This window comes from Melanerpes formicivorus, unplaced genomic scaffold (assembly GCF_026170545.1).
Source record: "Melanerpes formicivorus ecotype bairdi unplaced genomic scaffold, bMelFor1.0.p_v2 SCAF_22, whole genome shotgun sequence".
NCBI classification, from domain to species: domain Eukaryota; kingdom Metazoa; phylum Chordata; class Aves; order Piciformes; family Picidae; genus Melanerpes; species Melanerpes formicivorus.
Window position 1 is genome coordinate 3,067,966 of NW_027142374.1, and position 26,744 is coordinate 3,094,709.

Sequence of the window (26,744 nt, forward strand, 5' to 3'; positions counted from 1 at the left end):
CTTTGAAAAACCCACAAACCCATGAATTCTGTCTGGTTGCAGTAAGATGCCACATGAACTATCTGAGCTTCTTTAAGTTTACAAAAAGCCTTGAAGTTGGCCACGTACCCTATTCAGAATACTTCCATATGTACAGAACTATGCTTTGTGTAAAATAAAACCCTGAACATTTCTTCTAAGAAAAAAAAAGGACTTTCACTTAGTGTCTCTCTCTCAATTTTGTGAGATTCTTGACTCTACTTGTTTTCACTTGTTTCTTCATACTTCTGAGCAAAAGTAAAGATGGATATATAAAAGTTGGAATGAAAATGGGCTAGACAGACATCATATGTTGTTATCCCAAAGAATTTACTTACTAGCGCTTAAAGAACCCACAGCCTCTATTCCCTACAAAAAAAAAGGACAAATCACAAAGAAATGCACAAGATATTTTCCCTAAAGTGCTGCTAAAATATATAAATAAAAATAATTATTAATTCTTCAAAAAGCCAGCACATCTGAAGTAAAAATAGTAACTGCTCTCAGTTCCACTGCTGACAGTTTTCTAGCCTGAAATGACTCAACAGTTATCTTACCTTTAAACACCATTCTTGACAGCAAAAACCTCCACGCTGTGTTTATGAGCAGTCACTACAACTACTTCCTCCAAGAAAACTATCTGGTTTCACCCTGAAAGTATGTCTATAAATGCTTTACATAATACTCAGTTATATGTTTTCTGACATAGAGCATGTTCTGTTATGCTTCTCACCGCACTAGAATTAAAGCACGGAAGAAGTGACTTAAAACTGTCTTCAAGTGCTGGACATACTTGACCAGATGATCAGAATGTTAAGATCACCAATGAAAATACACAAAAAGGATATGCTCATCTTCTCTACAAACTTGTCGTGCTCATCCTGTGTTTTAGGGAAATTCTCAATGTCTTTCTCTAGGCGCTGGATCTGATTCTTCATTGAGTCAAGGTTGCTCTTCAAAGTCTGAGCTGAAACTAAGAAAGAAAGTACAGTGATTAAAAACATTCCAGATTCCAGAAGGGATATCAGAAGGTGGAAAACAATGTCAGTATATACAGTACCAAGGAGAATGATTCCATTAAGTAGCTTCACATTTTTCTGAATTACTGCTCATAAAAATCCTACTCTTCATAAAAATTAAGTGAAAATATCTAATGTAACACACCAAATCATCATATTTAATGGTGAAATGTCACCACTTAATGCTACCATTAGTTCAAATTATTCAATTTCTATTTAAATTTATTGATTAAAAAAAATAATATTTCATTCTTTTAAATCTAATTCAAAGATTAAAGTGTAGCTCAAGTTCAAAGAGATTTTACCTTATTAATGCATGTAGTTGGTTAAATGAATGATCTTATTAATGCACGGACTGTTACAGAAATGATTCAAGGAACAGACATGGAGAAAAGATCAAATCTTTTTCCTCTATTCAAACTAAACTGATTTCTGGAAACCAACATATGTGAAACCCTCTGTTAACATCAAAGGTAGATCTGAATAATAAAAATAACTGATAATTGTAGCACAAATGAAAGACTACTCTAAAGAAACACTGCTTACTCTGTCACAAGCTATTCCTATATAAACCACCGTTTCTTCAATTGTGTTAAACAGCCCTAATCAATTCACCCTGAGAGAAACCTCCACTGATAATCATGACATAATTGTTTTGGTGGTTAATAATGAAATTCCAGAACCAGAGGAAACATGACAGAGTCTCTGCAGAGAAGTTCCTGGTCAAACTGCAATATTAAAACAAAGTCCGCAATATTGACATTTATGGTGTAATCCATCAAGTCCACTTATTCTCAATTTAATCATAAAGAATGGTCTGGCAAAAACAATTCCTCTCAATTTAAAGATGTACATTAGACCCAAATTCCACCTTCCTTTCTTTATCTTCTCTTGTTCAGTTAACAAATCTGTGCTTTCAAGGCCACGCAAGCAACCTCACTACCACCTTGTCCCAAAGAGCCCTGTAACATCTACACCATTTTGTGTCCTTCCTCTAAACTAAGTATACAGTATCTTCACTGTAGTCTGTTTCAGAGAAGATTTATAATCTACAAACTACCTGATCTTCAGTGACATGCCTATAATTCTGGTCAATTCTTAAACAGACAGTGCCACAAACAACTTTTGATAGGGGGAACAAGTGATGAGAACATCCAGCACATTATCTCCTGTTCAGTAGTCAGCCAAGTCAACACCCTCTATTGACTGCAAGCAGCTGCTCTACAAAGCTAGTATTGTAGATTTGCATCCCAGATAACCCAAGGATTCTTTGGGTACTCAAGATAAGCACTTGGGGTTTTTTAAGGTGTTTCTGCTTTCTATTATCTTTTGACAGTAAACCCCAGGACCAAAAGTTGCAGAGAATTTTCAAGGAGACCTGTTTCTTTTTCTATTTACTTGTAATTAAAACAACATATGCCGTGACAATAGGATTCAAGAATAGCAAGAATTTGGTTCAGAATGGCCTGACAGACAGGATGGGGGATGGAGGGGGGGTGGAATAAATCCTATAAATAAGGAAGCTGTTGATGGAACAAAATCTATTCTATATTCTTTGTAAGTAATGATTCATATTAACCAATAACATGACTTAACTTTTCACAAGGAGTCCAAATACATAAGGCACCAACAGTTGTCTTTATCAGACATAACTTTGATTTTATGTTCAATTTTACCTATTTTATGCTGCATATTAAGATTACATCATTGGTACTTCCTTTAAAATTATTGTGAAACAGCTTTTTAAACCTAACTCAACTGAGAGAAAATAAATCTACACTGACACAGCATCTTTGTAAACTACTAATATAATAATCAAGAGATAATTCTGAAATCAACCCCTCAAGCAGTTTGAGTAATAAGCATTGTCAAATATTTCAGTTTATGGCTACAGTAGTTTCATCATTTGATATTATTGTCAGATAAGCATTTTCACTTGAACTGAAGAACTTGAATTACTGTAATATTTTAATAGGTTATTATGCTGTTGGATAGGGAGACAAACAGCACTGAACTAAAATACTGGAACTTAAAATAAATTAGGAGGATGCAAATGGTAATTTTGTTCTTAAGAAGAATAGCAGCTAGTAAGTAAACAGGCACCATAACAGATAAAGTAAAACTGTTTTCAGCAATTTGAAAATATTTGAATGCATGACCACTTAGCAGAGTTTATTTTTGTGTGGAATTTGCAAGGGCACAGGAATTCAGCAAGCAATAGCAAATAAGAAGTCTTAGCCTCTGTGATCAAAATGGAAATATATTGAGTAACTCTGTTTTAGAAAACAGTTTATAAAACAGTTGAAATGATGTTCATGGAACCCTATCCAAGCAAGACTGCAGTCAAAAGTTGTGCTTCATATGATTCACTTCTATATTCACACTGAATTAACAGAGTGCATTGCAGAATGTACATTTTCATTCATTTGGGTTGTTTGGGGTTTCCCTTTTTTGGTTGGTGTGGGGTTTTTTGCTTGTTTTGTGTGGAGTTTTGTTTGTTTATTTTTTTGCTCACCCAGGCAAATGTACAAGTTTCAGTTCAAACAATATATGAAGCTGTTGTTTGCAAGAGACGCTTAAAAAGGCCACATAACAGGAAAGATATACAGAGAGACTGTAATAAACTATCTACATTTCCTCCCATAAACTGTTTTATTAGAGATTTACTAGTGCAGTAATGTGAAGAGGAGGTAACATGAATACCTTTTAGTCTTTCAGAGAAAATAATGTAAATTTCTTAAAAGACCTGTAAGCTTTCAATTTATCAAAGCATAACTGCCACTTGCAGCAAAACACTGTTTCTTTGAAGCCACTGCATAAATGCACACACTAAACAGACTCTATCACTGTGCTCCTCAGAGTTGGTGGTCACAAGACAAAGGCTTGTTCACCTTCAATTGGCCCATCATTCCACAAGAAAATTACACACCCTAGTAGAACTACTCTAATAATCTAGAGGAAAAGTAGCACTTGGTCTTCAGTGGCAGACAAACACTGTTCAAGAACTATTACTATCACTGGGAAAGCCTCCCTGCAGTAGCAATTACAATACTGTTCCACTTAATACTGCTACAGGAGAGAGCAACCAAATAAATAGAGTACACAAATATTTGACTTCAAGATAGGAACAATAAGACAAACACTAAAACTAAACAAAACCAAAAACAACCCAAAAAAAAAGGAAAAATAAATAAAGGAGAAAACAAAACCTACCAGCAACAACCAGAAAAAGCCTTCCATAACCCCCCCAACACTCCAAAATAAGCAATACCAGGGGAAAAAAAAAATAAGGAAGCAGCCTGTGTGAAGCCTGGACAATCCCTTGCACTGAATAAAATATTTACTATATTTCAAAAGTAAAATAAATCAATGGCCATAACCAATTCACCTCGCCACCCTCAGAGCTTTCGGGGAGAATTAAGAGCCCCCAGACACAGTGGAAAGGTCAGCATTGGAAAAAACAAAAAGAAAAGAAAGTTTGAGAAGCCAAAAAAAGCCAAATTTGCTGACACCAGGAACAGTGGAGGCAGACAGCATAAAGAAGTTGAAAAAAAGGAATATACAGATGCATACAGAATGGATCCATAAATAGGTATCACAAAGAACAGACAAGGTTGTAACACTTAATACGTCTCTGAAAATCTGTGGATGGTGGAGGACACAGGCTGGAAGGACTGCAATATTCTTCCCAAAGAGTACATCTTACTGCTGTCTTTGCAGAGAGCTGCTGCAACTTTAAGATGGAAAGAAATAAAGCATCTTCAACATGTGTACATCACACCACTATAATATAAGGATTTACAAGAGAGAAAAAAAAAATACAATGACCGAAATTAAACCTTTATGTTCAACTACCTAAGGCATTATCACACAGAATTACTATTAATATATAGGATTAATATCAACAAGATTAATATAAAGTTATGTATATTAAATACATGGCCAAGATCATTTTCATGTTAGTGGCAGACTAATACAAGCACCTAGATTTATCAATATTCTGTATGCACAAAGACTGAATGAAGCTCTGTTAACTTTGCATCACTAAATCTACGCCTGGCTAAACTATTATCTTTTATATTGCTATTTATTCATAATAGAAAGAGAAGCTACAATGTCATTTTGACATGAAAGGTGGTAATATTTTCTTCACTTCATTATTTTGCCTATATTAATTCCTCCTTTGTAAAACAAAATATAAATCCCATCTACATCTTTTGGAGAAAGCAGCTGCACAGACTGCATGCTACAGAAGGTTTAGTGCACGTCTGGTAGACAGAGCACTTTACTCCTTAAAATGGTACAAGCAGTTAATCTCATGTTAGTGTCAAACACTAGCTAGTCCCCCACACTCAAAATAAGCATTTTGTATTTACAGTAATGCAGTGATAGTACCAAAGGACAGACTAATCCCTTCTAAAACAAGATTGCAACAGAGTCTTCCCCTAAAACAAGGGGTGAAATGATACGTTTTGAGTAGGAGCAGTGTCTCTTTAATAAATACAGAGGGTCTCTGGTCATGATGCAGAGCAGGGATAGCTACACCCACATTTAATAAAAGCTCTACAGTGAGAGCCAATGATATAAATTACTTCAGTAAGCGAAATGAAGTCTACATGAAGCAAATGAGCTTGTGGATTTCTAAGTCTAGACAGTATTTGTACCATAACTACATTCCAAGCATACTAATGATTATTTATTTCCTATTGCCTGAGGGCAGATGGAAGTAGTCTTTCACAAAAGTCTTAAAAACCATTGGAGGGGAAATGGATGAGCAAGCACATAATCTGCAGGAATTACTGTCATTGATTACTCAATTCATACTGCTAAGTAAGTTTATATTTATTAAGAGAATAAATGTCTTGTTGGTGTCAGGTGAACAGTCCTGGCTGTAGTCTGTTTATGGATTCCAAGTAGCACAGCATGCACACATCTACCTCAGAGTATACCTGTGTATTAGATGTGTGCCTACACACATAGATACACTGTAATAAATCAGTCTCACAAGTATACATACATATGAATGCTTTTATCCATGCGATATAGGTGTACCATGACATGTTTAATTCCCAGGCACTTGTATGTACATATCTTTACATGTGTGTATTTAAACACACACAGGTATAAATCAGACATATTTGAAGCTTGATTACTGAACAGCTTCCAGATTTGAAACAGCTCCCTTAATATGTTACCTCTCAAATATGTCACTACTCACACCAGAATTCTTCTCTAACAGAGCCACACTCTCTGCAGGGGACAAGCTACAATCGAGCCCATTGTCATGCTTTGATATACAGATAAAATATTGCAAAAATTGGGAGCCATGCCACGCATTAGTTCCATTATCAGAAACTAGGTCTTCAGTACACCCTAGTGTGAGGCCCTAGTACAAACTGTAACAGCAGAAGTAACTCTATATTGAAATATTTTTGCCAGGAAGGACAGTGAACTTAAAGTTCTGGATCCATTCTGTATGCATGGTGGTATTAAACAAAATTTTATGATTATATACAGCCAAATCTACTACTGGCAACAAGCAAACGCTACTCCTTCCAGATAAAGATCTTGTATTTTTAACAGAGCTTCAGTAGAAATAAAGAAGGGTAATGAAAAGCACATTCTTAGGCCAAGAGTGTGTCTAAATGACAAAGCAGAACTCTAGCTGTGGTAAAAGAAACTGTGTTCATAAGCTCAAATAAAGTGTTAGAAATGAGTATGGGTGGAGATTTAAACACCTTAACATCAAAAGGAAAAACTGGAGAGTGTCTTAGCTAGCTTGGGCACATCATACTTTTCTTCCCCAAAAAACGGCTAAAGCTTTCTGGCATAGATTACTTATGCTTAGCAATTGATACATCATGCATAATACACTTCTTATGTAAATCTTCCTCAGATTTCCCCCCCGGCATCTTTTAAAGTTTAGGAAAAAACAGGAACTCTGCCCAAATGGCAATGTTTTTTGTTTATGTATTATGACAATGTACTGTAACTCAAAACATGTAATTTGAAAAAGCTTTAAAAGAGAATTTTTAACAGATACATTTCACACATAGATGTGCATTTGTACTTCTAATTTGCATGCTAACATTCCATTCACCAGAAGTCTCTGCATTTTAGTTGCCTTATCACAACAGTGACAGGGAATGGTGAAGGAAGGCAGTGACACAGCTGTGCCTTATCACTTCTCCAGTAACATCATTATCTTAGTTAACCTAAAATAAAGCAGTTGTGTTTCGATTCTATTGTTGGGTCCTTTTACATGCAGAGGTGAACCACAATTAAGATAAGAGCACCTTCCAACAAGTCCAGCTTCAAGTAACTCTTGGCTTTAGAATTCAGACTGAATCACTCACTAAGAGTCTAATTACCTTTCAGCACACCACAATTTTTAATGAGGCATGCACATGCAGAAAACTCTAGACTGCAATAGTGCTCTCCATCCAGAGAGAAAAAGGAAGGAGACTGAACTGGGATCCAGACCAAGTCCTCACAATAGAAAGGTCTATGACATTTTCATGTGTCACTGAAAGAAAATAGATCTGATAGAAAGAGAAGAATGACAGAGATTTTAAGCCCACACCTGGAAAGAAAAGAATATATACTACTTAAGATAAAATGTTGACAAAATTTGGGGTACAAATTATGAAGATATCTTCAGCTTCTCAAATGACATTTACAAGCTTGTCTTGCCAAACAAGACAGTGGGGAAAAAAATAATAATAAACAAAGCACTGCCTGTTAGGCCTAAATTCAGGATCATAATAAGCAGCATGTTCTCTTGTCTGGAGTTTAGGAAATTACAAACACCACTCATAATCCTGAAACACTCAGTATATGCACAGAACAAAAAGAAAATTCTGTGGGTAGCTTATGTTTAATATCAACATACGTACAGAACTGTACTCTAGTTTAGGGAATGAATCTGCTTCTCAGTTCCATCAATTATGTTTCTGTATTTTATGACTAAAAGAGTAATTCTGATGCACGCAACACTAATTAAGACATTAACAATCAATTCAGTGCTTTAGGATCTGTAAATGCACTGTTTCTCTAGTTTCTAGCATGAGCCAGTTGTTGAAACTGCTTTCCAAAGTACAGCACAGTATGAACTCACTGATCTCCCAAATGACTTTTCAGAACATGAAATCCCTCCCTTGCTTTGGACAGGTCGTATCATCCACCTTTTTGTTTCTTTTTGTGACCTAAATAAATTCCCTGTGTGCCAAGCTCATACTTTCTCTGAACTCTCGTGTTGGGTGAAAGTGCTATATTACATCATTTGATTGATAATTGATGTCACATATGAAAAATAAAAAACTTTTAGAAAAGAAGTGTCCCAGATTCAGAAACATAACCAGAAATAGAGCTGGCCAGTGACAACAGCAGTCTTCAGTAGCGTTCTATGGTGATAAGAACATCTCCCACAAAGCACTCCAGAAACACACCTTACTGTGATGTTACATGTTAATTACAAACATCTTTCAGGATCTGAAAAGTTGATTTAATTTTGAAAACAGTGATTTTGTACTCATAAGTTCCATCTATTAAATGAGCACATTAATGTAAAACTTCTGGGCCAAGATATAAGGCAAATCTTAAGTGACACAAAGCAAAGAAACAACTCTATTAATTGCATCCAGACTTGGAAGTGTTAGTTCAACATGCTAAATCCTGTGGCATTTATTTCAAAAGCCAGTAATTTTGCACTGCCACTATTTCTCCGAAGTCTAGTTTTGCTTGGTTTGTGTATCACACTGATACAGAGATGCTGTAACTCACTATGGCACAGCACAGTCAGTGGTACACATGTATAAACCCTGCAGAGAACCAGAAATACAAAGAAAGCAAAGTAGTAAAACTAATGTAACACAACCTATCTGTTGTTACTAAAGTGCAGAAAAGGTGTTGAGCAACTTCATCCAACAGACCTCCTTTCAGACTCTGAGCTTGTAACATGAGTTTGGTCTTTCCAATTAACTGCAGCACAAACTATGCTTTCAGAGGTATAACAACCCTTCTTACATCCATGAAAGTGCAAATTCAAGAACAGATAAAGCAGAAAAGAATGTATTAAGTGCTGTTTTGTAGCTTGCACTCTCTCTAGTGGTTTGTATTACGACATTCTAAATGGATTACATAATTTGAGAAGTCATTTAAAGCAGTCTTCAAATCTGAATTGGTTTAACAACAGCCAAAATTTCTTAAATGTTTTAATTTCTTTAATAGCCAACAGCCCAGGAGAGTCATTTGGACTATTCTTTAATTTTGCCCTTGATATTTACACTTCAGGGAGAGAAGTGGATTCTTAAAATGTAAGCCACACAAACTAACTTTGTTTAATGTGGAACCCAAATTGTAGCTTCAAAAGCAGCTTCAGAATTCACTGCTACCACAATTTTGCATACCATTTATTACACATGAGAATCCTCAAAATCTTTACAGACTGGGAAAGTTCAGTAAGCAACTTGCAGAAAGTAAGCCAATCCAGAATCCTATTGAGTTTCCAACAGGATCTCTTTCAGAAATTGCACCTTAGAACAAGCACACAAAATCTCTGTGAAGTTTTTACTTCCCTGTCTTCCTCACTGATGCTTGTCAACGAAGGAGAACATGACTGTCAAAAACTCTTAATGAGATGACGCATAAGCTACCATCAATATGTTCATGCTGGATGCAAATGCACGAGTGCTAGTAGAAGGGGGGGGAAAAAGTCTTCTAGTATCTGATGTACCTAACTGTGTATTTACTACATTCATAAAAACACGCTGAGCGAGTTCCTGACATTTCAATATTGCAGCGTACGTGAGTGAAAAGAATGACAGAAGTCATCATACAGTGCAAGATTGACTTTTGATTACGATGCAAAATGCCAACTTCAGATTCTATTATGAAGAGAAAAGTCACAGATGCAGGCATTAAATTTCTCATGCCAGAAGGCATTGTCTATTTTATACCCACTAATGTGCCAGATTGGGCAAAATCTGTTTCAGCAATTTAAACTGCACAAGGTGGAAAATACTGCAGATCTTTTTTGCAAAAACACAGTTTCTTCTCCCGCAATGAACTATAAACTTCTGTTTGACAGAGAAATGACTGCTACTAATGAGTATGTTTCAGATTGCTATACTTTAAAGTAACAATGGCACAGAACATTTTAAAATATTTCCCCACTCTGGCATTATGGCATTAAGGCACAGTGAAGTACCTGCACAGAATTTAAAAATTAGTCTTTTCCTACAGCACTTCTAATAACGTATTAAGTACTCACATATTTGTCTTCCACAGCACTTCTGATTACTCATGTCCTTTATAGAGAGATGCCTCAACCATCAGAACCATATGCTTGTGAATTAAAGAAATTACTGTGCCAACAGGAGTGAGAAATCTGCACTCCTGTTACTAGTATGGTCTAGTCTACCGCAGGCATCACTCACCCCATCCCAAAGCATCCACTTGATTTTACTCAGAATGTTCTGCCTTGCTTTGGAAAACACTTAAAGTAACTCTTCAGTAGCATATCTGGCACAGAATTCCAAGTTAAGCTCTGGAAAAACCCCTATTTCTGAAAGAGATTATCTAGATGTCATTCATGGTTAAGCTCAGCTCTTTGCTTGCAGTACAGCAGTTCTTGGGAGTCCTACATTAGCTCAGCTAACCCCCAAACCTGCCTGTATGTACGAAGTATCACTTGAACTTGTCCAATATGTTAGGAGAACATAGAGAATGGCTGATGGCCAACTACAGATATCCTATATCCAACTGAATTGTGAAATAAGCACCAGTGGAACAACATAAGCTCACAAAACTTTGTCTACTTGGCTACACAGCCAAGTAACTCCTACTCTTGGCAAACAATGAAAGCAGATAAGGCAGGCAAGAACTGTTAAACTTAGGGGGAGCTGGACACAACATTGAACTGATAAAAGATAGAGTTGCATTTTATTTTAAATACAGGCACAATGTTTAAACTATAAACTGTGATTTATAACTGCTGCTCTTCTAAACAAAAGAAACAGTCATTATAGAAACATGGTTAATGTTCCTCCTTTTAGTTTGTGTGGTTTGTACTTCTTTCTGGGCTGACTTGACACTCAGGCATTCCTAGTTCAAAAACATTTATGATTTTTAAGAATCCCAAATTGTACTTCAGTAAGGGACCTCTGGGGTGGTTATTTTGAAGTTTCATTTGACTGCATCCACAGAGAGGGATGGAAATTTGTTAAGAATTTAATAAAAACACAGATTATAGAAAGGTAGGTGTAAATAAAAAGAAAAGCAGGAGCTGGAATAAGAAGTAAACAAGGTAGATATATGAGGAAAAGGCTTTACATAGTTTTAACAGCAGGGAAACAAGGGGAAAACACTGCAGACTGGGGGAAGATAAGTGAGTATTACTGCTATAAAAGAATCCACTTTGTCACAATCTCATGATTTTTTTATTGGTTTTCCTTTCATGCAGTCTGCTTCAAGTAAGAAGGAATGCTTTTCCAATAATCTCCTGATAGTTAATCAGTTTGACCTTTGCTTATTCTTTCCCGAATAAAACTGTTTCTTAATTTATTTTTACTTTTCATAAACCTCTAAGTTGATCTTCCATCTTTAAAAAGATAAAATACTTTATTACACCTAAAATCAGATTATTGAAGATTTTAGTACATGCATGGGCAGTTCATCTAATCTCATTGACCTTTTCATATTAAAATGCATTTTTATGCTTTATCTGCTATTTCTAGGGGAAAAAAAATCATCTGTTGTTCAGATGCTAGGGTTTTATTATATACATTTGCAAATTATAAAGTAAAAAAAATACTCCCATGTTATTTGCATGGAACTGATAAAATGCACCCAAGATTTAGAAGTTGATTGCAGCAAAGTACTATATTAGGAATTTTATGAACAGTTCAAACTATGAGGCTGCCTTCTACCTAAAAGTTAAGACACATACATCTGAAGTAATCAGTCTGTTATCTATTTAGCTCACATTTTCTTATTTAAAATTCACACAGTGATAATATTTGCTGGTAGATTTCCTTTTATTTTATGTATAACTAACGGGTGCCAATGTCCTCATATCGGCAGCAAATTTATTCCACAAGAAGCCTCCTACAGGGAAAATAAACCTAACTGTCTATCCCTGAAATCGTTTGTTTATGAAACAACACAATAAATAAGAAGCAGAGATCTCCTCTCCTAGACAAATATGTTAACTTCCTACACAAAAAAGACAACCACACGTCACAGAGCAGATGAACATTACAATTAAATAAAACCCACAAAGCACCATGGGGAACAGCTGAAGCAAGATGCACAAATCATCTTCATGCATCCAAAAATCTGCTTTGTTACAAAAAGCAAAGAAGGGCTTAAAGGCAAGTTTTGGTCATTAAAAATGAAGGGCAATGGATGCCTCTGAGAAGAATTCAGTGTTGCTTATGGGAAATATAAGCAGCACGTACTTCACAGGATGAAACAAATGTAACAGCAATAAAAACTTTTTAGTATATACCCTAAGCATCAGGATTAGTATTGACTTTGCTCCCATTAATATGCTCTCTCTCTTTTAGATGCTATAGCTTAACCAAACTTTAGTTTAATTCCTCCAGTCAACTCAGAGAACATCAGAGGCTTTGAAGTAAACTATAAAAATCTCAAAGTCGCAAGGTGAAGAGTTACCCACAGGAGAAAATTAATAAAAGATCATGAGGAAGAAAATGATTAAACTTATTAAAAAAAATCACCTCAAGAAAAGAATTATCAAGTGGCAGAAACTATTTCTTGAGTTTTGATAAGGTGGCTAACTGCTATTTGCATAAAATTAATCACTGTGTTACTCGATCACAGGTCTTTGTGATCACAGTGGACAGATCAGTGACAGATACTGGGTAAGGTTAGGAGAGAAAAGAAGGAGAAGGGGGAGACAAAAATAATTTTGGGGACGTTATCCATGTCCAAATGTGAAGATAACATATTTGCCTGAGACCAAGCAACTCTGAGAGCAAACAGCAAAATCACTATTAATTGTAAATTTCTGTGTGATATCCATCGTACTGCTCACATAAGAGTATCCAGCTGTACCCTGCTTAAGCATACTCCTTCATCGATATAAATGTGTATAAACACATGGTATACCCAAGATGGTAATGTACAAGTTATCCCTTTGGACTCTACACTGCTTTAAAACACAATACCGCTCTCAGCCCTAAATAGACAGATCAGTTCCACTTCGCCAATAGGCATTCACACCGAAGAAGCATCCACCAGCAAAGAGGAAAGTGAAGCATGGAGATACGTAACCTTTACAAATAAAGTTTAGTTTACATGCAGAAAACGAAGTACAGAGAGGTACTTGCAAACTCTGAGAAACAGGGCAAAAAAATGTGCAGGGCAAAGAAAACTGTGTAAAGTCTGTGAATAAGCTGGAGATGAAACAATAGCAAAGTTAGGCTGATTGATGAACTATTCCCTAAGTCCTTGGGGAAACAAGTTCTACTCTCACTAGATCGAAGTGTAAGATAGAACACCACAAACTGAAAGAAAATGATGGCCTAATTAAAAAAGAGTATCTAACAGCTAACCACTGCATTAAAGAGAGACACTGACTGATAACACTGAAGAAAAGGAAACAAAAATTTGCAAGAGAAAACCTGGACAGAGCTAGCACAACAACGTATCCAACTTCTTTTCCCCTCTCCCTTCATATTGTTTTGCTCCACCATGTATTTAACAAAGGTATGAGGAATCAGCAATGCCCAGTCAAAATAAGGCAGTTTGCATCAACCACTATCACACAACCTTCACTTTTAATATCTAAGCAACAAGCTTGCCAAAGAAGCACAGTGTATTTCCCATTGAAATATATTCAACAAATGAATTAAGTTTTCTATCACATTCACCTGGTTATGTTGCCGAGTTATGAAGAATAAAACCACCATTAATCGTAGGCTGTACAATATAATTAAACTATGTATTTCATATACAGTCTGGGATCTTCAGAAAGCAGATCTGTCATTCCCTGTTCAAATGTTAAGTGCTATAGTGAGAAATCTACTGTGTCTGTGCATACACTCACAAGTGTTTGCTCTCAAGCAACAAGACTTTATAAGGTGTAATACTAACTAAGCATCATCATTACACCACTCAAACCACTCCTGGTATGTGATTTTGTAAGCAGCGCACCAAAATATGCTTGATTATTTCCACAAAAAACTTGAGAAGTAAAGTAGTTATGCATTGTGGGTTCCACCCTCCACCCCCCTCACTTTTACTCAGGTCAATAAACACCAGAAAAGCAAAATCCACATGGATTATCAACGTTTACAGGTTACATAATCCTACAATCTAAAATGAAGTGTTGGAAGTACTTAACGTCACAGCAAACAGCTGCTATCTGTAGGTGTTTTATCTATTAGCTTACCTTTACTTGCACTCTCAACATGCTGCAACTCATCTGGAAATTTTAGGATGTCCAGGTAATTCTCCTCACAGATTTCAGCTAGAAAATGCAACAGGGTTGTTTTCTGATCGGACGATTTAGTATCACGAATCTAAGAAGTGAACACAGGAGAAAACACAAAGTTACATAATTTTTCATAAAATGGTAATTGCACATGGAAATTCCCTAGCAAGAGGCTACTAACATGAGTTGCCTGCAAATAAAACAAATTCTTTTAAAAAGTGGAATTTCTCCAGTTCTTCACAATTCCTGACTACAACAGGAATCTACCCTTACGGGGCATATTTTTTAAAGGACAATTAATGATGCTGACAATGAAATTTGAGGACAGCCCATAAAGTTTAGAGATTTGAGCAACACCAGTTCAGAACGCTTGCTGTGATAAAAGAAAAAAATAGCTCTGAACAGAGATTAAACAGAACAGAATTTCATTCATTTCCTCAGCACCCCCCACTGCCAGATTTTTGAGGAAATTCTTCTGAAATGCTCCATGGCTGGACAGCATGCGAAAAGTCAAAATTTGCTCTTTTATCAGTCAAGTTAAAAAAAAAATTCCTTGTTGCAAATCCAAAAATTTTCATTGAAGCAGAACCCGAAACATGCTGCTTTATCCCAAAGACTTTCAGACAAATTCTATACAGACACATGAAATAAATGCACCCCACCTCACTGGAGCACAAAATGGCAACAGAAAAGCAAAAGGAATGCTAACTGCCAGCAAAGGAATCCAGTTTTATTTATAAAGAGCTGCACAGTGTGAAGAAATAGGTAATAGCCTCCTTTCACTATTTCTCAGCTGCAGAGACAATTTTTAGTGATTTGAAATAAACCAGTCTTCAAGAAGGTGATAAGGCCCTCTGTTTTCCATTAACCTAAGCCCATTATCTGCCAGAATCAGTTTGTTATTTTGAAGTTGTAATTCTGCAGTAATTGTTTTCATAGAGGGCTGGTGGCAAACTTTCAAGGAAACACAGATACTGGTGGCTAAATCTCATGGTAGAGAGCACATGTGCATGCAACGAAAATAAGAAGAAAATGAGAAAATGATTAAGTCCAAATTTAGTTCCTCCATTTTCATGCAGATATGAAGAATGCCTGTATGAGTTGATTGAAGATTTTGTGGAAGCAAAAATTGCCCCTTACTTAGAAAGGCAACAGAGAGGAAGTGTAGAGTTTGAGACAAAATGTACTTCCCTTGTTATAGGGAATTAGTATTACAAGTATATCTGTAAAGATTTTTTTCTTTTTTTAACAGCAGTTTACTAATTCATCTAGTACAGTTCTTAGACAGAATTAAGCTACAACATACACAACAAATGAAATCAAGGATTTATTTAAGAAGAATACATAAATGTGTGTGTAAAATCTCCTATTTGTTTTCTCATTCTCTAAATCACTAGAAGTTCTAATTCCATAATCCTCATGACAGGCTTGCCATTGATGTTCAATTTAATACAGGCCTTTCAGCTTTAAGGATTACTCTGTTAAGAATAAATGAGTGCAGTCGAAAAACATGCTTTTAAAAATATAAGGTATTTAGGCAATTAAGAATGCAATTTCATTTATACCAATGCAGTGATTAAAGACCAAACAATGCTCAGTAATGGTATGCAGTTAAAAGGTTTTAATGTCCTATGGACATAGAAGTTTTTCCAAGTTGGGAAAAAAAAGAATAGTAGTAAAAAAGTAGATTTAGTGGCTAAACATCTACATGGCACAAAGAAATTGCATTTCAATTTGTCTGTGAACAAGAACTGGGGGATTTGCTGTCTTTGATCGCTCTGACATCATCAAGTGGATAAAGCTGCCTTTTTTTTTTCCCTAAATGGACAACATCATTTTGCTTTCAGATTAAGACAGAAACACATTTTGTCACCACCAGTAAGATCATATTTACTAGAGCTAATATTAGCACCTGCTGAGTTGTCCAAAACCTGTAGAAAACATTTAGATCTGAAAAAAAAATTGTGTCAAAGTCATTTCCCTGGCCCCATCAAGAAACACTTCACAGCTACATTCATCCATATTTTCAACAGCTAAGAGACACAAGATATAGCATGCAGCTCAGTTTGACTTTACAATCAATATATTATATATTTTAATAATCAAGTCCAAAGCCTATTAATATAATGAGAAAAGGAAACTAGGTGTGATTTGAGTGTAGTCTAGTAGGTAGTACTTAAATATAAACAAAGAAATAAAAGACAGGAGCTGGAATGCTACCAACAGCATGGCTATGCCTTTACACTCTCTGTATTCAAAGAGTACATTTGTACTCTCGGTAAATTTTTTGTCTCCTGTTTCTTTCTATTGGGTAGAAGTTTAAATTGTTTATGGAAAAGGCAATTCTGGGTGTTTGGAATTAGAAAGTCAACTAAAGAAATGTCTTACTTGGGAGTTAGCAAGACTAAAACATGAGAAAGAAAATTAGAATTTCTCCCACCTTTCACTCATTCCTTGCACTTTTACAGATAACTGCATCTAAGATTTACAGCAGAGAGTGATGAGAACTTAAAAAAAGGTGGCTCCCAAGTACATCTTAACCTACACTCCAAGCAGAAACGCATACTTAAATAAAATATTCTACAGGCTTTAAACTCCAAGGGATATTATCAGTTCATATGGCATAAAAAAAAACAAACCCAAAACAAAAGAAACCCAGGGAAAGTAGCATCCATTTCATAGTCTTAAGTGTATCAGCTTCACAACTGTAGGTACACAGGGACACAGGCCAGTGCAAAATTAAACAACAGACTGTACAGAGGATTGCATCTTCAGAAGCAGAGAGTTTCCATGCTAATGGCCTAGGTTAGGTTATCTTAAGCAAAAAAGTAAAATTTAAAAAATAAAAAGAACAAATACACCCACAACTCAAAAAAACCCAACCCAAACCACCCAACAAAATAAGTTAAGAAAAGGATTTTGCTCCCTGCCTAAAGAATGCATGTACTGGAAGCCAAATTCATGGAACTTGAACATCCCAATCTTTCAAATATTTCTGCATCTTGCCTTCTGCATTTTCGTTTCGTTCATGCATCAGACAAGGGGCAACAGGTGCAAGCTAGAGCATAGGAACATGTGAACATAAGGAAAAAAGATTTCACTGTGAAGGTGACAGAGCCTTGGAACAACCTGCCCAGAGAGGTTGTAAAGTCTCCTCTGTAGACATTCAAAACTTGCCTGGACAAATTCCTGCGTGACCTACTTGAGGTGATCCTGCTCTGGCAGGGGGGCTGGATTAGATAACCTTTCAAGGCCCCTTACAAGCCCTAACAAACTGTGATTCGGTGTAGTGCTCATCACTGCCTTAAGGATTTCCAAATTTGTTAGAAGGTGACACAAACACTGAGGTTTTAGAAATTTCAAACACAGGTTTTGATTCGGTGGCCCTTTATCTGCGAGACAGAATTCGGGAATGACACATTTAGATCAGCACAGGCTACAGAAAGCAGCTTCCAGCTGAATGCTGGAGCATCCATGGGAGTGGTCAATACAGTCAGGTTCACTGTTTGGGAGAGGATTAAAGACTGACGTACAGAGAGCATAACACAGCATGCCCATTTAAATCAAGTAATGTACAACACGCAATGTTTATGCCTGTAGCTCAGAAATAACTTCAACATAGCAAAAACATCCCCTTACATGTAATATGTTGATAAAGGATTTAAAACATGCAAATCACGTTCCAACCTACTTCCAGACTTTTTTTTTTCCCCCTAATTATTTCTTTTCACAGATACTTTTGGATTGAGTTATCAGGTGTAAAAGTGCCAGCTAATATAAGGAAACTTTTATCTATGTTTTAACTACCACTACAGTGACATTTGATTATTATAGCTATTTAAGAAAGCAATTAATGTTTTATATTATGCAACTTCACATAACCTATAAATCCTTCCCACCTTAACAGAAAAGAGGCTGATACACGATGAATAAATGTGCTGTAGTTCATAAGACAGAACTAGATAAACCACTTGTACTATTTGCACTGTGAACAAGAAGTAACATAGTATCACTCATCACATAAAATATACATTGAACCAGCTAGAATACTACGAAAGCTTTATGAAAACAGAGGAATGCTTCCTGTTAGCCTTTATACAAATTCCCCAGAAACAGAACAAAAGTTGTATCCTAAACCAAAACCCTTTTCTTTCCACTCAATTTCTGCCTAGTGTATCTTTCACAGAGTGAGAGTTCGCCTGTTCCTGATATGAGATAACTACCACTGCACTAGGGCTTCAGAATAGCTTTTGATTCAACAAAGCAACAGGCAAGAGGCTTCACCTTTAGTGCATTACTAGAGCAAACTCCCTGAACTTTAGTACTTCTCCTGCCATATTTCTATTTTCATAAATCACTTGACACCTCAGGCAATCATGAATGCTCTAGTGCATACATCAGAAGTGCTGCTACTGCTTGCTAGTCTTGATACAGCCCATGAATTCTAATGCTCATCTCTTATTTGAACACAATTAAGTTCTCTGTCTTCTGCCAAAGGTTGTTTACAAATCATTTCTTTCATCAATAATGTGATACACTGCAATATAACATCCAGAAAGATAATCTGTTTTTAAGGATTTGCAATTACCATACAAGCATTAGCTTTTTCCCTGTGACCAGACAGGTTTGAATTCATGCTTATGCACTTGATCATCTTTTAATACAAACTGCTACATAGCAACAGATTTCCGAGTACAAAATGACCAGCTCTGTTTTAAGAACATTCGTTTTGCAAAAACAATCACTTATCCCAGATCAATACCTGCCTTTTTCCCCAGCTTTCTTCAGATCATAGAACATCTGCTAAACAGATTATTAATTTTGGGGGGGGGGGGGAATGAAATCAATAGGAAAATCGGGGTTCATTGAAAGGTGAATTAATCACATTAGGATGCCTCATGATTAAAACAACTCTGTGTACTCTGCCCATAGCAATGTGTACACATAGATATTTGTTTTGCCTTGCTGATGGCTGGCTCCAAAAATACAAAAATAAAATTTACCCAAAAAAATTAAAAGTTAAAAGCTCTTAGCATGGGCAGAAAGTCCACTGACATTAAAGACAGGATAAACCACTGATCTTAAATAATAAAGAAAAAAGCAATACCCAATCAAACCAGAAGGTAAAAATCTTACAAGCATCAAGCCTTTAAGAACCATTGATCAAGTTATCCAGTTGTTTGATTCCCTTTGTATTATACTTTCTGACTATTTTTTTCTAAACTATAATCCTTGTCTCTGGGCCAAACACAAAGAACAGTTAAAATGTAAAATATGAGTCATAGCTAGCCAGATTTATTATAAATGCTGTTCACATAACAGCTGAAGACTAAATCAATAGGTAGACCTATTAATGAAACAATTTCTTCTCCAAATTTTGCTAAGACCTTCTTTTTTCTGCTTCCCAACACTGTCTTTGTGATTCTTTTCTATTTAGACATCACTTTATAACAAAATATATCTAGTACCTGAAGGCAACAGCACATTTTATTACAGAGAATGTTTAAAGTTGTTTCTCTCAATCTCACAGGGAGGGGGAAAACAAAACAAACACAACATACTTCCTTCACAAATAACTAACTTGAAATAAATAGAGTTAAACAGATTTTTGTTTCTGAGAGCAAGGCTGAATTATAAAGTCATAGATTTTTGTCTCAGCTATTTCAAATGGAGTTTAGCAGCAAGGACAGATAGCTATGCTTCAGCAATTATTCAGTTCAGTAGAGAACAATTTGCAGGATTAGTCAATCCACATTAGCTGTGTCAACATCTGTGGGATTTGCATTGACAGCAATTCATAAATCTATCACCTGGAGTGTAAGAAAACCTTTTCATGCCTCTGCTATGCTAGAGTACCATTCATGCACAGTCATCATTTCCCCTCCCCCTCATTAACAAGTAGTTTTCTACTCAAAACCTTCATTTCCTTTTATATTCCACTACTACAGCAAATGCAGCACTAAATCTCTTAAAAAAAAAAAACATAAAAAGGCACAAAACAGCTCCTTCAACTTGGCTGCTCTTTAAAAGCTGTTAAAGAATGAAAGTTTTTCCTCAGTTGTTGGATTTTGTTTTATGAGAAGAACATATTGGCATCAAATTACTGCAAGCAGAGTCTTTCTCTGCTGAAATACATCAGATTTCACTTCATTTCACTTCCCCCAAGGCTGATTCTCTTTGAGGTACACAGCAGATTTTCTCATGGTGCCCAAAACTCAGATCCTTAGATAAGACCAAGCAAAAAATAACTGAAAAATTTCTCTGCAAGATTTTCAGAATCACAGAATTACTTCGCTTGTAAAAGGCCTCATCAAGTATAATCACCAAACCAACACCACCATGGCCATGAAAGCATGTCCCAAAGTGCCATGTTTACATGGGTTTTGAACACCTCCAAGGATAGTGACTCTACCACTTCCCTGGGCAACCTATTGTAAAACCTGACCACTCTTTCAGTAAAGAACTTTCTTCTAATATGCAATGTAAACCTCCCCCAGCACAGCTCGAGCTCATTTCCTGTCGCTCTATCACTTCATACTAAGGAGAGGAGACAGAGCCCCACCTCACTACAACCTCTTTGTCAGATCACTGTAAAGAGCAATGGGGTCTGCCCTCAGCCTCCTCTTATCCAACTTCATCCCTTCATTTTAAAGGTATTTTCAAAGGTCGTTTGCAAACTCCATCAAATTCAGACCAATGCCTTACACATAATTTACCAAAATAAAAACAAGCCCAGCACATTGAATTCTGACTGCTACAAATCAAACTTTTCACTGCATCCCAAATTTTGCCACTGCAACTAAAGTTGAACTTCAGTTATCAATATTCATCTTTAACTCCAAATAATTATTTCTGTGACACTGCTTGAGGGATAGCTGGAGAGAAGACAGGAATGAAGATGAGTAAGTCGAGCTATTTAACATACTGAGTTCTATGCATATTGTATTGCACAGTAGTTGAACAAATTCAGACTGAAAAAAATTATTCTCCTTGTATGCTCCAGAAAGACTCAGAAGAAACTTATAATTAAACAGCCTTAATTCACCATTGCACAGAGAAAGACAGCTACAGCAGGGAACCAGCATAGAAATGCATACTCTGTATTTGCTATCAAAAACAGAGATGATGTCAGTAAACTCCACTGATAGAATGTTTTCCCCTGTTTAGGGCACCTTCTCATGTATTGCAAATCCCACAAATCTGTACTTACAAGTTTTACAGCTTCATCTTACCTTGCAAAGGAAACTGATGTTAAAACCAAGAGACTGTGCATTTCTGGAGCCAGAGTTCATGTAGTTGCCAAGTAAGAGCACTAACTCCAAAAGCTTACTAAAGCTTTCACTCTTCTTCAACTCTTCACAAGCCAGTGTAACTGCCATAATGTCAGGTTTGATATTGTTTACATGCTCTTCAAACATAAGCTTGAAAAGAATCCCATTGAGACGTGACCGTAGCATTTTCACTGAGCTCATCTACAAAATAAGAAATGTTAAATGAGAATATTAAAAAAACAAAGAAAACCTTCTTTATGCCAACCAGCTCATACTAAAAAAAAAAACAATATTAAGCAGCCAGCAAGCCTACAGTTTCTGTATTCTTTCATTGCCTATCTTATAGTTCCAGGAAGCCATATTCCCACACACATTTTTGCCTGAACCATAGAGTTTGGCTGAAAAAACTAACAGAAGCAATTTATTGAAAACAAGAACATGCTTTGTATTGCCAAACCGGTTCACTTGTCAATTCCAAACTCACCAGCAATAAACACACTGCCAAAACCCTTCCTCCCAACAATGTAACTCAGTTCTACCACTTAAGAACCCAAGATCAGCTTGAAGGTAGATGTAGCAAACATTTCAGCACACCTCCAGTGAAGTCCCCCTTGAACTCTAATATTTGCCATTTTCCTAGGACTAAGCTGCCAAGTTTTTCTTTCTTCAGAACTGGTACAACAATCTCTCAAGTGTGTGCGCCAACACCAGCACAAATAGAAACACCTACACTTCAGTGTAATTAAACTAAACAATTGTACTTTCCATTTTCAGACTCTCTTACTGAGCTGATGCATACAGTTCCCAACTTGCTCTTAGCCTCAGAGAACAATAGGGAGGAGACAATTCTTAGGAAACCTGGTGAAGGGACATGGGAGTATCTACAAGAGTTTGAGACATGGCAGGTCAAGCTTCCTTAGTGATATATTTGTATAATGCCAGGTTACATTAGTACTATTGCTCATTAAATATTTCCTGCCATTCTACTGTTGACAGCTGTTAATTGTGATATTTACACGACATCAATGCTACACCTAACAAGATGTTCATTTTTGCAGGGTTTAGCACAACATGAACCACGTTTGGGGTTTGTTTAGTTATTATCTACATTTGTAGCAAGTTAAAAAATAAAATAAAATTAAAAACAAGAGGAATCCTACCAATACAGATAGTTACCAAACCAACTTAAAGGTATTTTAAAGATACGCAATGGCATACATTTAATCCTACAGCTTTCCAAGTTCATACCATCATAAAGCCCCTATCTCTGCATTCACAAGAAAACTCAGATTTGGGAGGTGGATAAGGGGGTTGCAGCTTAAATTCAAGCCAGTAAGGTTTATACCTAGAGATACTGATGAAGGGATATAGTTCTGGCATATTCTTTCAGTTCACATCCTATGGCATCATACTATGTAGGCAACATATTGCCTACTTTTCAGCCTTTTAAATTTTGTAAGACTACTGCTCAAGACACTATCACCTTCAAATTCATTCATTCCTGATGGGAGGTTATAAATCACAGCATTATAACACAGTAAATGACAGATACTGAAAAGTATCTGTAACAGTGACTCATTAGTTTAAAAACCCAAGATCAATTTCATGAGAGTGCCTATCAAAATAGGTACGTGTCTTTCATATTTTGCACAAGTGATCAGCAAGACTTCCTCCTACTTAGCAGCAGACTGTAATTCACAAGAGATATAGAAGTTTTAGAGAAAAGCATGCACCGAGAATTTGTAATCCACTTGAAAGTTTTCATGTACATGCAAGAATGATTACCTTCTAAATCTAACTACTCATTTTAATTAGCAGAACACAGAAATATTTTTCCCTCACTGCATTCACTATCAGTGGGGTTCCTGAAGTACTCTGTCCTCCTGGAAGAAAAGCTTTATGTGACAAATCACAGACCTTGCTATCAAAACAGAAATATTTTTATGTGTTCATGCCTGCTACTCAAAGCTTTGCCATGGCTCTTCAAGGAAGCATGATTTTACTACTGTTATCTACCAGACAGCTATCAGAAACTGAAGCAGTAACTATCATATGACAGACTTGGATGACCTGAATAATGATGAATCCATACTGAAGCAAACAAACACGAAGGAACCCCAGATGGTCTCAAACAATTGATATGATCAGACTGGGAGGAAGAAAAGCAGCATTTCAGCATAACTTGCAATCTTTTTCTTTTTTGCACATCACCATTGTCACTAATTTCTCTGTAAGCTTCTATAAGCCAACATCACGCCAAGTCTTGAAATACTCTTCTAATCATTCAGTATTTCAGTAGTATCATACTGAAAACATCTGCCTTGAAAGGATCTACCTTCACTGAGCTGCAGTAGATGGAAATTAATCACAATTTAACTTTTCTAGAATCCCCAATTATGAGTTTTATGCAAAATGGTACAAAAAGTTGTCAAAGGCTTTAGATTGTGAAAAAAAAGAGCAACAAATCAGACATCAGACAACAGAACCATGTGTATTAAACATCTGTGGAAAAATATCCGTTACAAGACTTCAGCTGATTTGTCCTTAGTTTCTGTTTTTAGGACTACAAAGTGATCACAACACTGATCACTTAATTTGCTTTGCAAGGCAGTTTGACTACTAAACCAGCAGGAAGTTTCAATTTCATTTGCTGATCTGAAAAACACTTTTAAAAACACTCCTGACAATTTCATAAGAGCTGCTTGAAGTGGATTCTTTGCTAAAAATTCAGAACAAGACACATTATGCTCCTTATATAGCAATAGAAAAGGACCACCAATGCACTTTTATTTACTCCTTCCACATCTTGCCCTGTTTATTCTTTCATATGCATATTTCTCAATAAACCTTTATTTAGAATAAACCAAACCAGGTTGGAAGGGACCTTCAAGATCATTGCGTCCAACCCGTCAACCAATCCAATCCACCAAAAAAACAGCTAACCCATGGCACCAAGTACCCCATCAAGTCTCCTCCTAAACACCTCCAATGACAGCGACTCCACCACCTCCTTGGGCAGCCCATTCCAATGGGCAATCACTCTTTCTGTACAGAACTTCTTCCTAACATCCAGCCTAAACCTCCCCTGGCGCAGCCTGAGACTGTGTCCTCTTGTTCTGGTGCTGGCTGCCTGGGAGAAGAGACCATCATCCGCCTGTCTACAACCTCCCTTCAGGTAGCTGTAGAGAGTGATAAGGTCACCCCTGAGTCTCCTCTTCTCCAGGCTGAGCAACCCCAGCTCTCTCAGTCTTTCCTCATAGGGCTTGTGTTCCAAGCCCCTCCCCAGCTTTGTTGCCCTTCTCTGGACTCGTTCCAGCAAGTCAACCTCCTTCCTAAACTGAGGGGCCCAGAACTGGACACAGTACTCGAGGTGTGGCCTAACCAGTGCAGTGTACAGGGGCAGAATGACCTCCCTAGATAGATAGATATGTACAATGGCTGATAAGGATACTAAATTTAGATAAATATTCTGGAAATAGTTAAGGAGCAACAATTACATTCACTTAGGAAAAGGTCAAATTCTTTTTAGTTCTACAAAATTAGTGTCAAAGGCATATAAGAAACAACACATTCAAACAGGTGCAAAAGCAAGCATTAGCCTCCACCATGAACAGTTAAAGCAGCATCATTCAAATCTCAAGCTATTTATTAAAACTAGGATCAAAGGTTATGGGAGAGAGGCAAAAAGCACAATTAAACTTGCCACACTTCCTAAGGAAAGAAAGCTAACATTCCTGTCATAAAAATGTCAACTTACTAAGAAAACTTTTTCAGTCTCTTACCTATAAAATATTGAAGTAATTTTTTTTTCCTCCTAGCAATGCTCTAGAAAGTTTAATTCCTTATCAGCTCTAGAAATTACAGTAAGGCAAAACACTGAGTAAATAAACAAAAATCACTAAACCAAAGTGGGTGCAATAAACCTGTACAACTCGCACTTAGTCTACCTCCCAGCAAAACTGTTTTGGATACTTAATGCTGGTTATACAGCATCAAAGAGTCACAGAATCTGTAAGTCTCTACAACTACTAAGTGAAACTTTGCCTCTTGCATTAACAATGGAACTACCAATAGCTCAGTTTGTAACAGCTAGAGGTAGGTTTCCATTAACTAGAAACCAGCAAAAATGTCTTCCCACTTTTACAGAGCACACACCAGAACAGGAATTCTCTGGTCTGTTCCAGTCATTTGTTTCACTGGTCCACTAAAGTACAATTAACAGAGTTTTAATCACAATTGTGGGATGGTCTTTTTTTAAGCAGTAATATTGGTCCTGACTGCAAACCTCACAGTTGGTGGTAGAATGGGTGAAGTTTTCTCAGTTTAAATTACACTAACACTGTGAAAGATTTTTTCAGCTCTTCCTCTGAGTTGACAGAAAATAGTTTGCACTCACACTTCATAGCAAAGATGAGGCTTATGAATTCATTACTTAAAACATTCAGTTGGAACTGAAATTGAAAGCCAGCATCCTAACTGAAGTTGCAGCTGTTGCTATACCATAAAAAAAATTAACAAGTTTCACATCTCAAAATCAGAGATTATTCTGCCAAGCCTATTTAATGTTTATACAACTGACTCAGTTAATCCATTTTCATTGCTCTACTTGAACAACCACCTTTCAGTATATGAAGTTGTCTTGCCAGTTTTGATCTCAGGGTATAACTTCAAAAACAGTTGCAACAACTTATCTGAATATCTAATTGATTTTAACATTTCATCTAACTGAAAATTCAATTCTAATATGCAACTGGGATGTAAATAAAAATTAAGATGATCTGTCTCTTCTAAGAAGTAATTTGCTAAGTACAGATTTTCTACATAAATTTTAAACAACTTACCCCAACCTTTACTGAATTTGACGGGCACAGTGATTATCCAATTAAAATCACCTTATAATTATCCAATTAAAACCACCTTATAATGAACATTCCAAGTTTACATGCAAATAAGAGTACACATTCTCTTAAAACACTC

At 36.4% G+C, this 26,744-nt stretch overlaps 1 protein-coding gene across 3 annotated transcripts in view; it reads right to left on the bottom strand.

Moving 5' to 3' along the window:
• DIAPH2 (diaphanous related formin 2) overlaps positions 1–26,744 on the bottom strand; it is a 238,918-nt gene that overhangs the window by 124,737 nt on the left and 87,437 nt on the right. For all 3 annotated transcript variants that reach the window (XM_068151840.1, XM_068151839.1, XM_068151838.1), the window contains 3 exons: positions 21,729–21,968; positions 14,455–14,584; positions 866–991 (listed from right to left, as the gene is read on the bottom strand). In XM_068151840.1, coding sequence (XP_068007941.1) covers positions 866–991; positions 14,455–14,584; positions 21,729–21,968 — 496 coding nt within the window. The remainder of the gene's footprint in view (positions 1–865; positions 992–14,454; positions 14,585–21,728; positions 21,969–26,744) is intronic.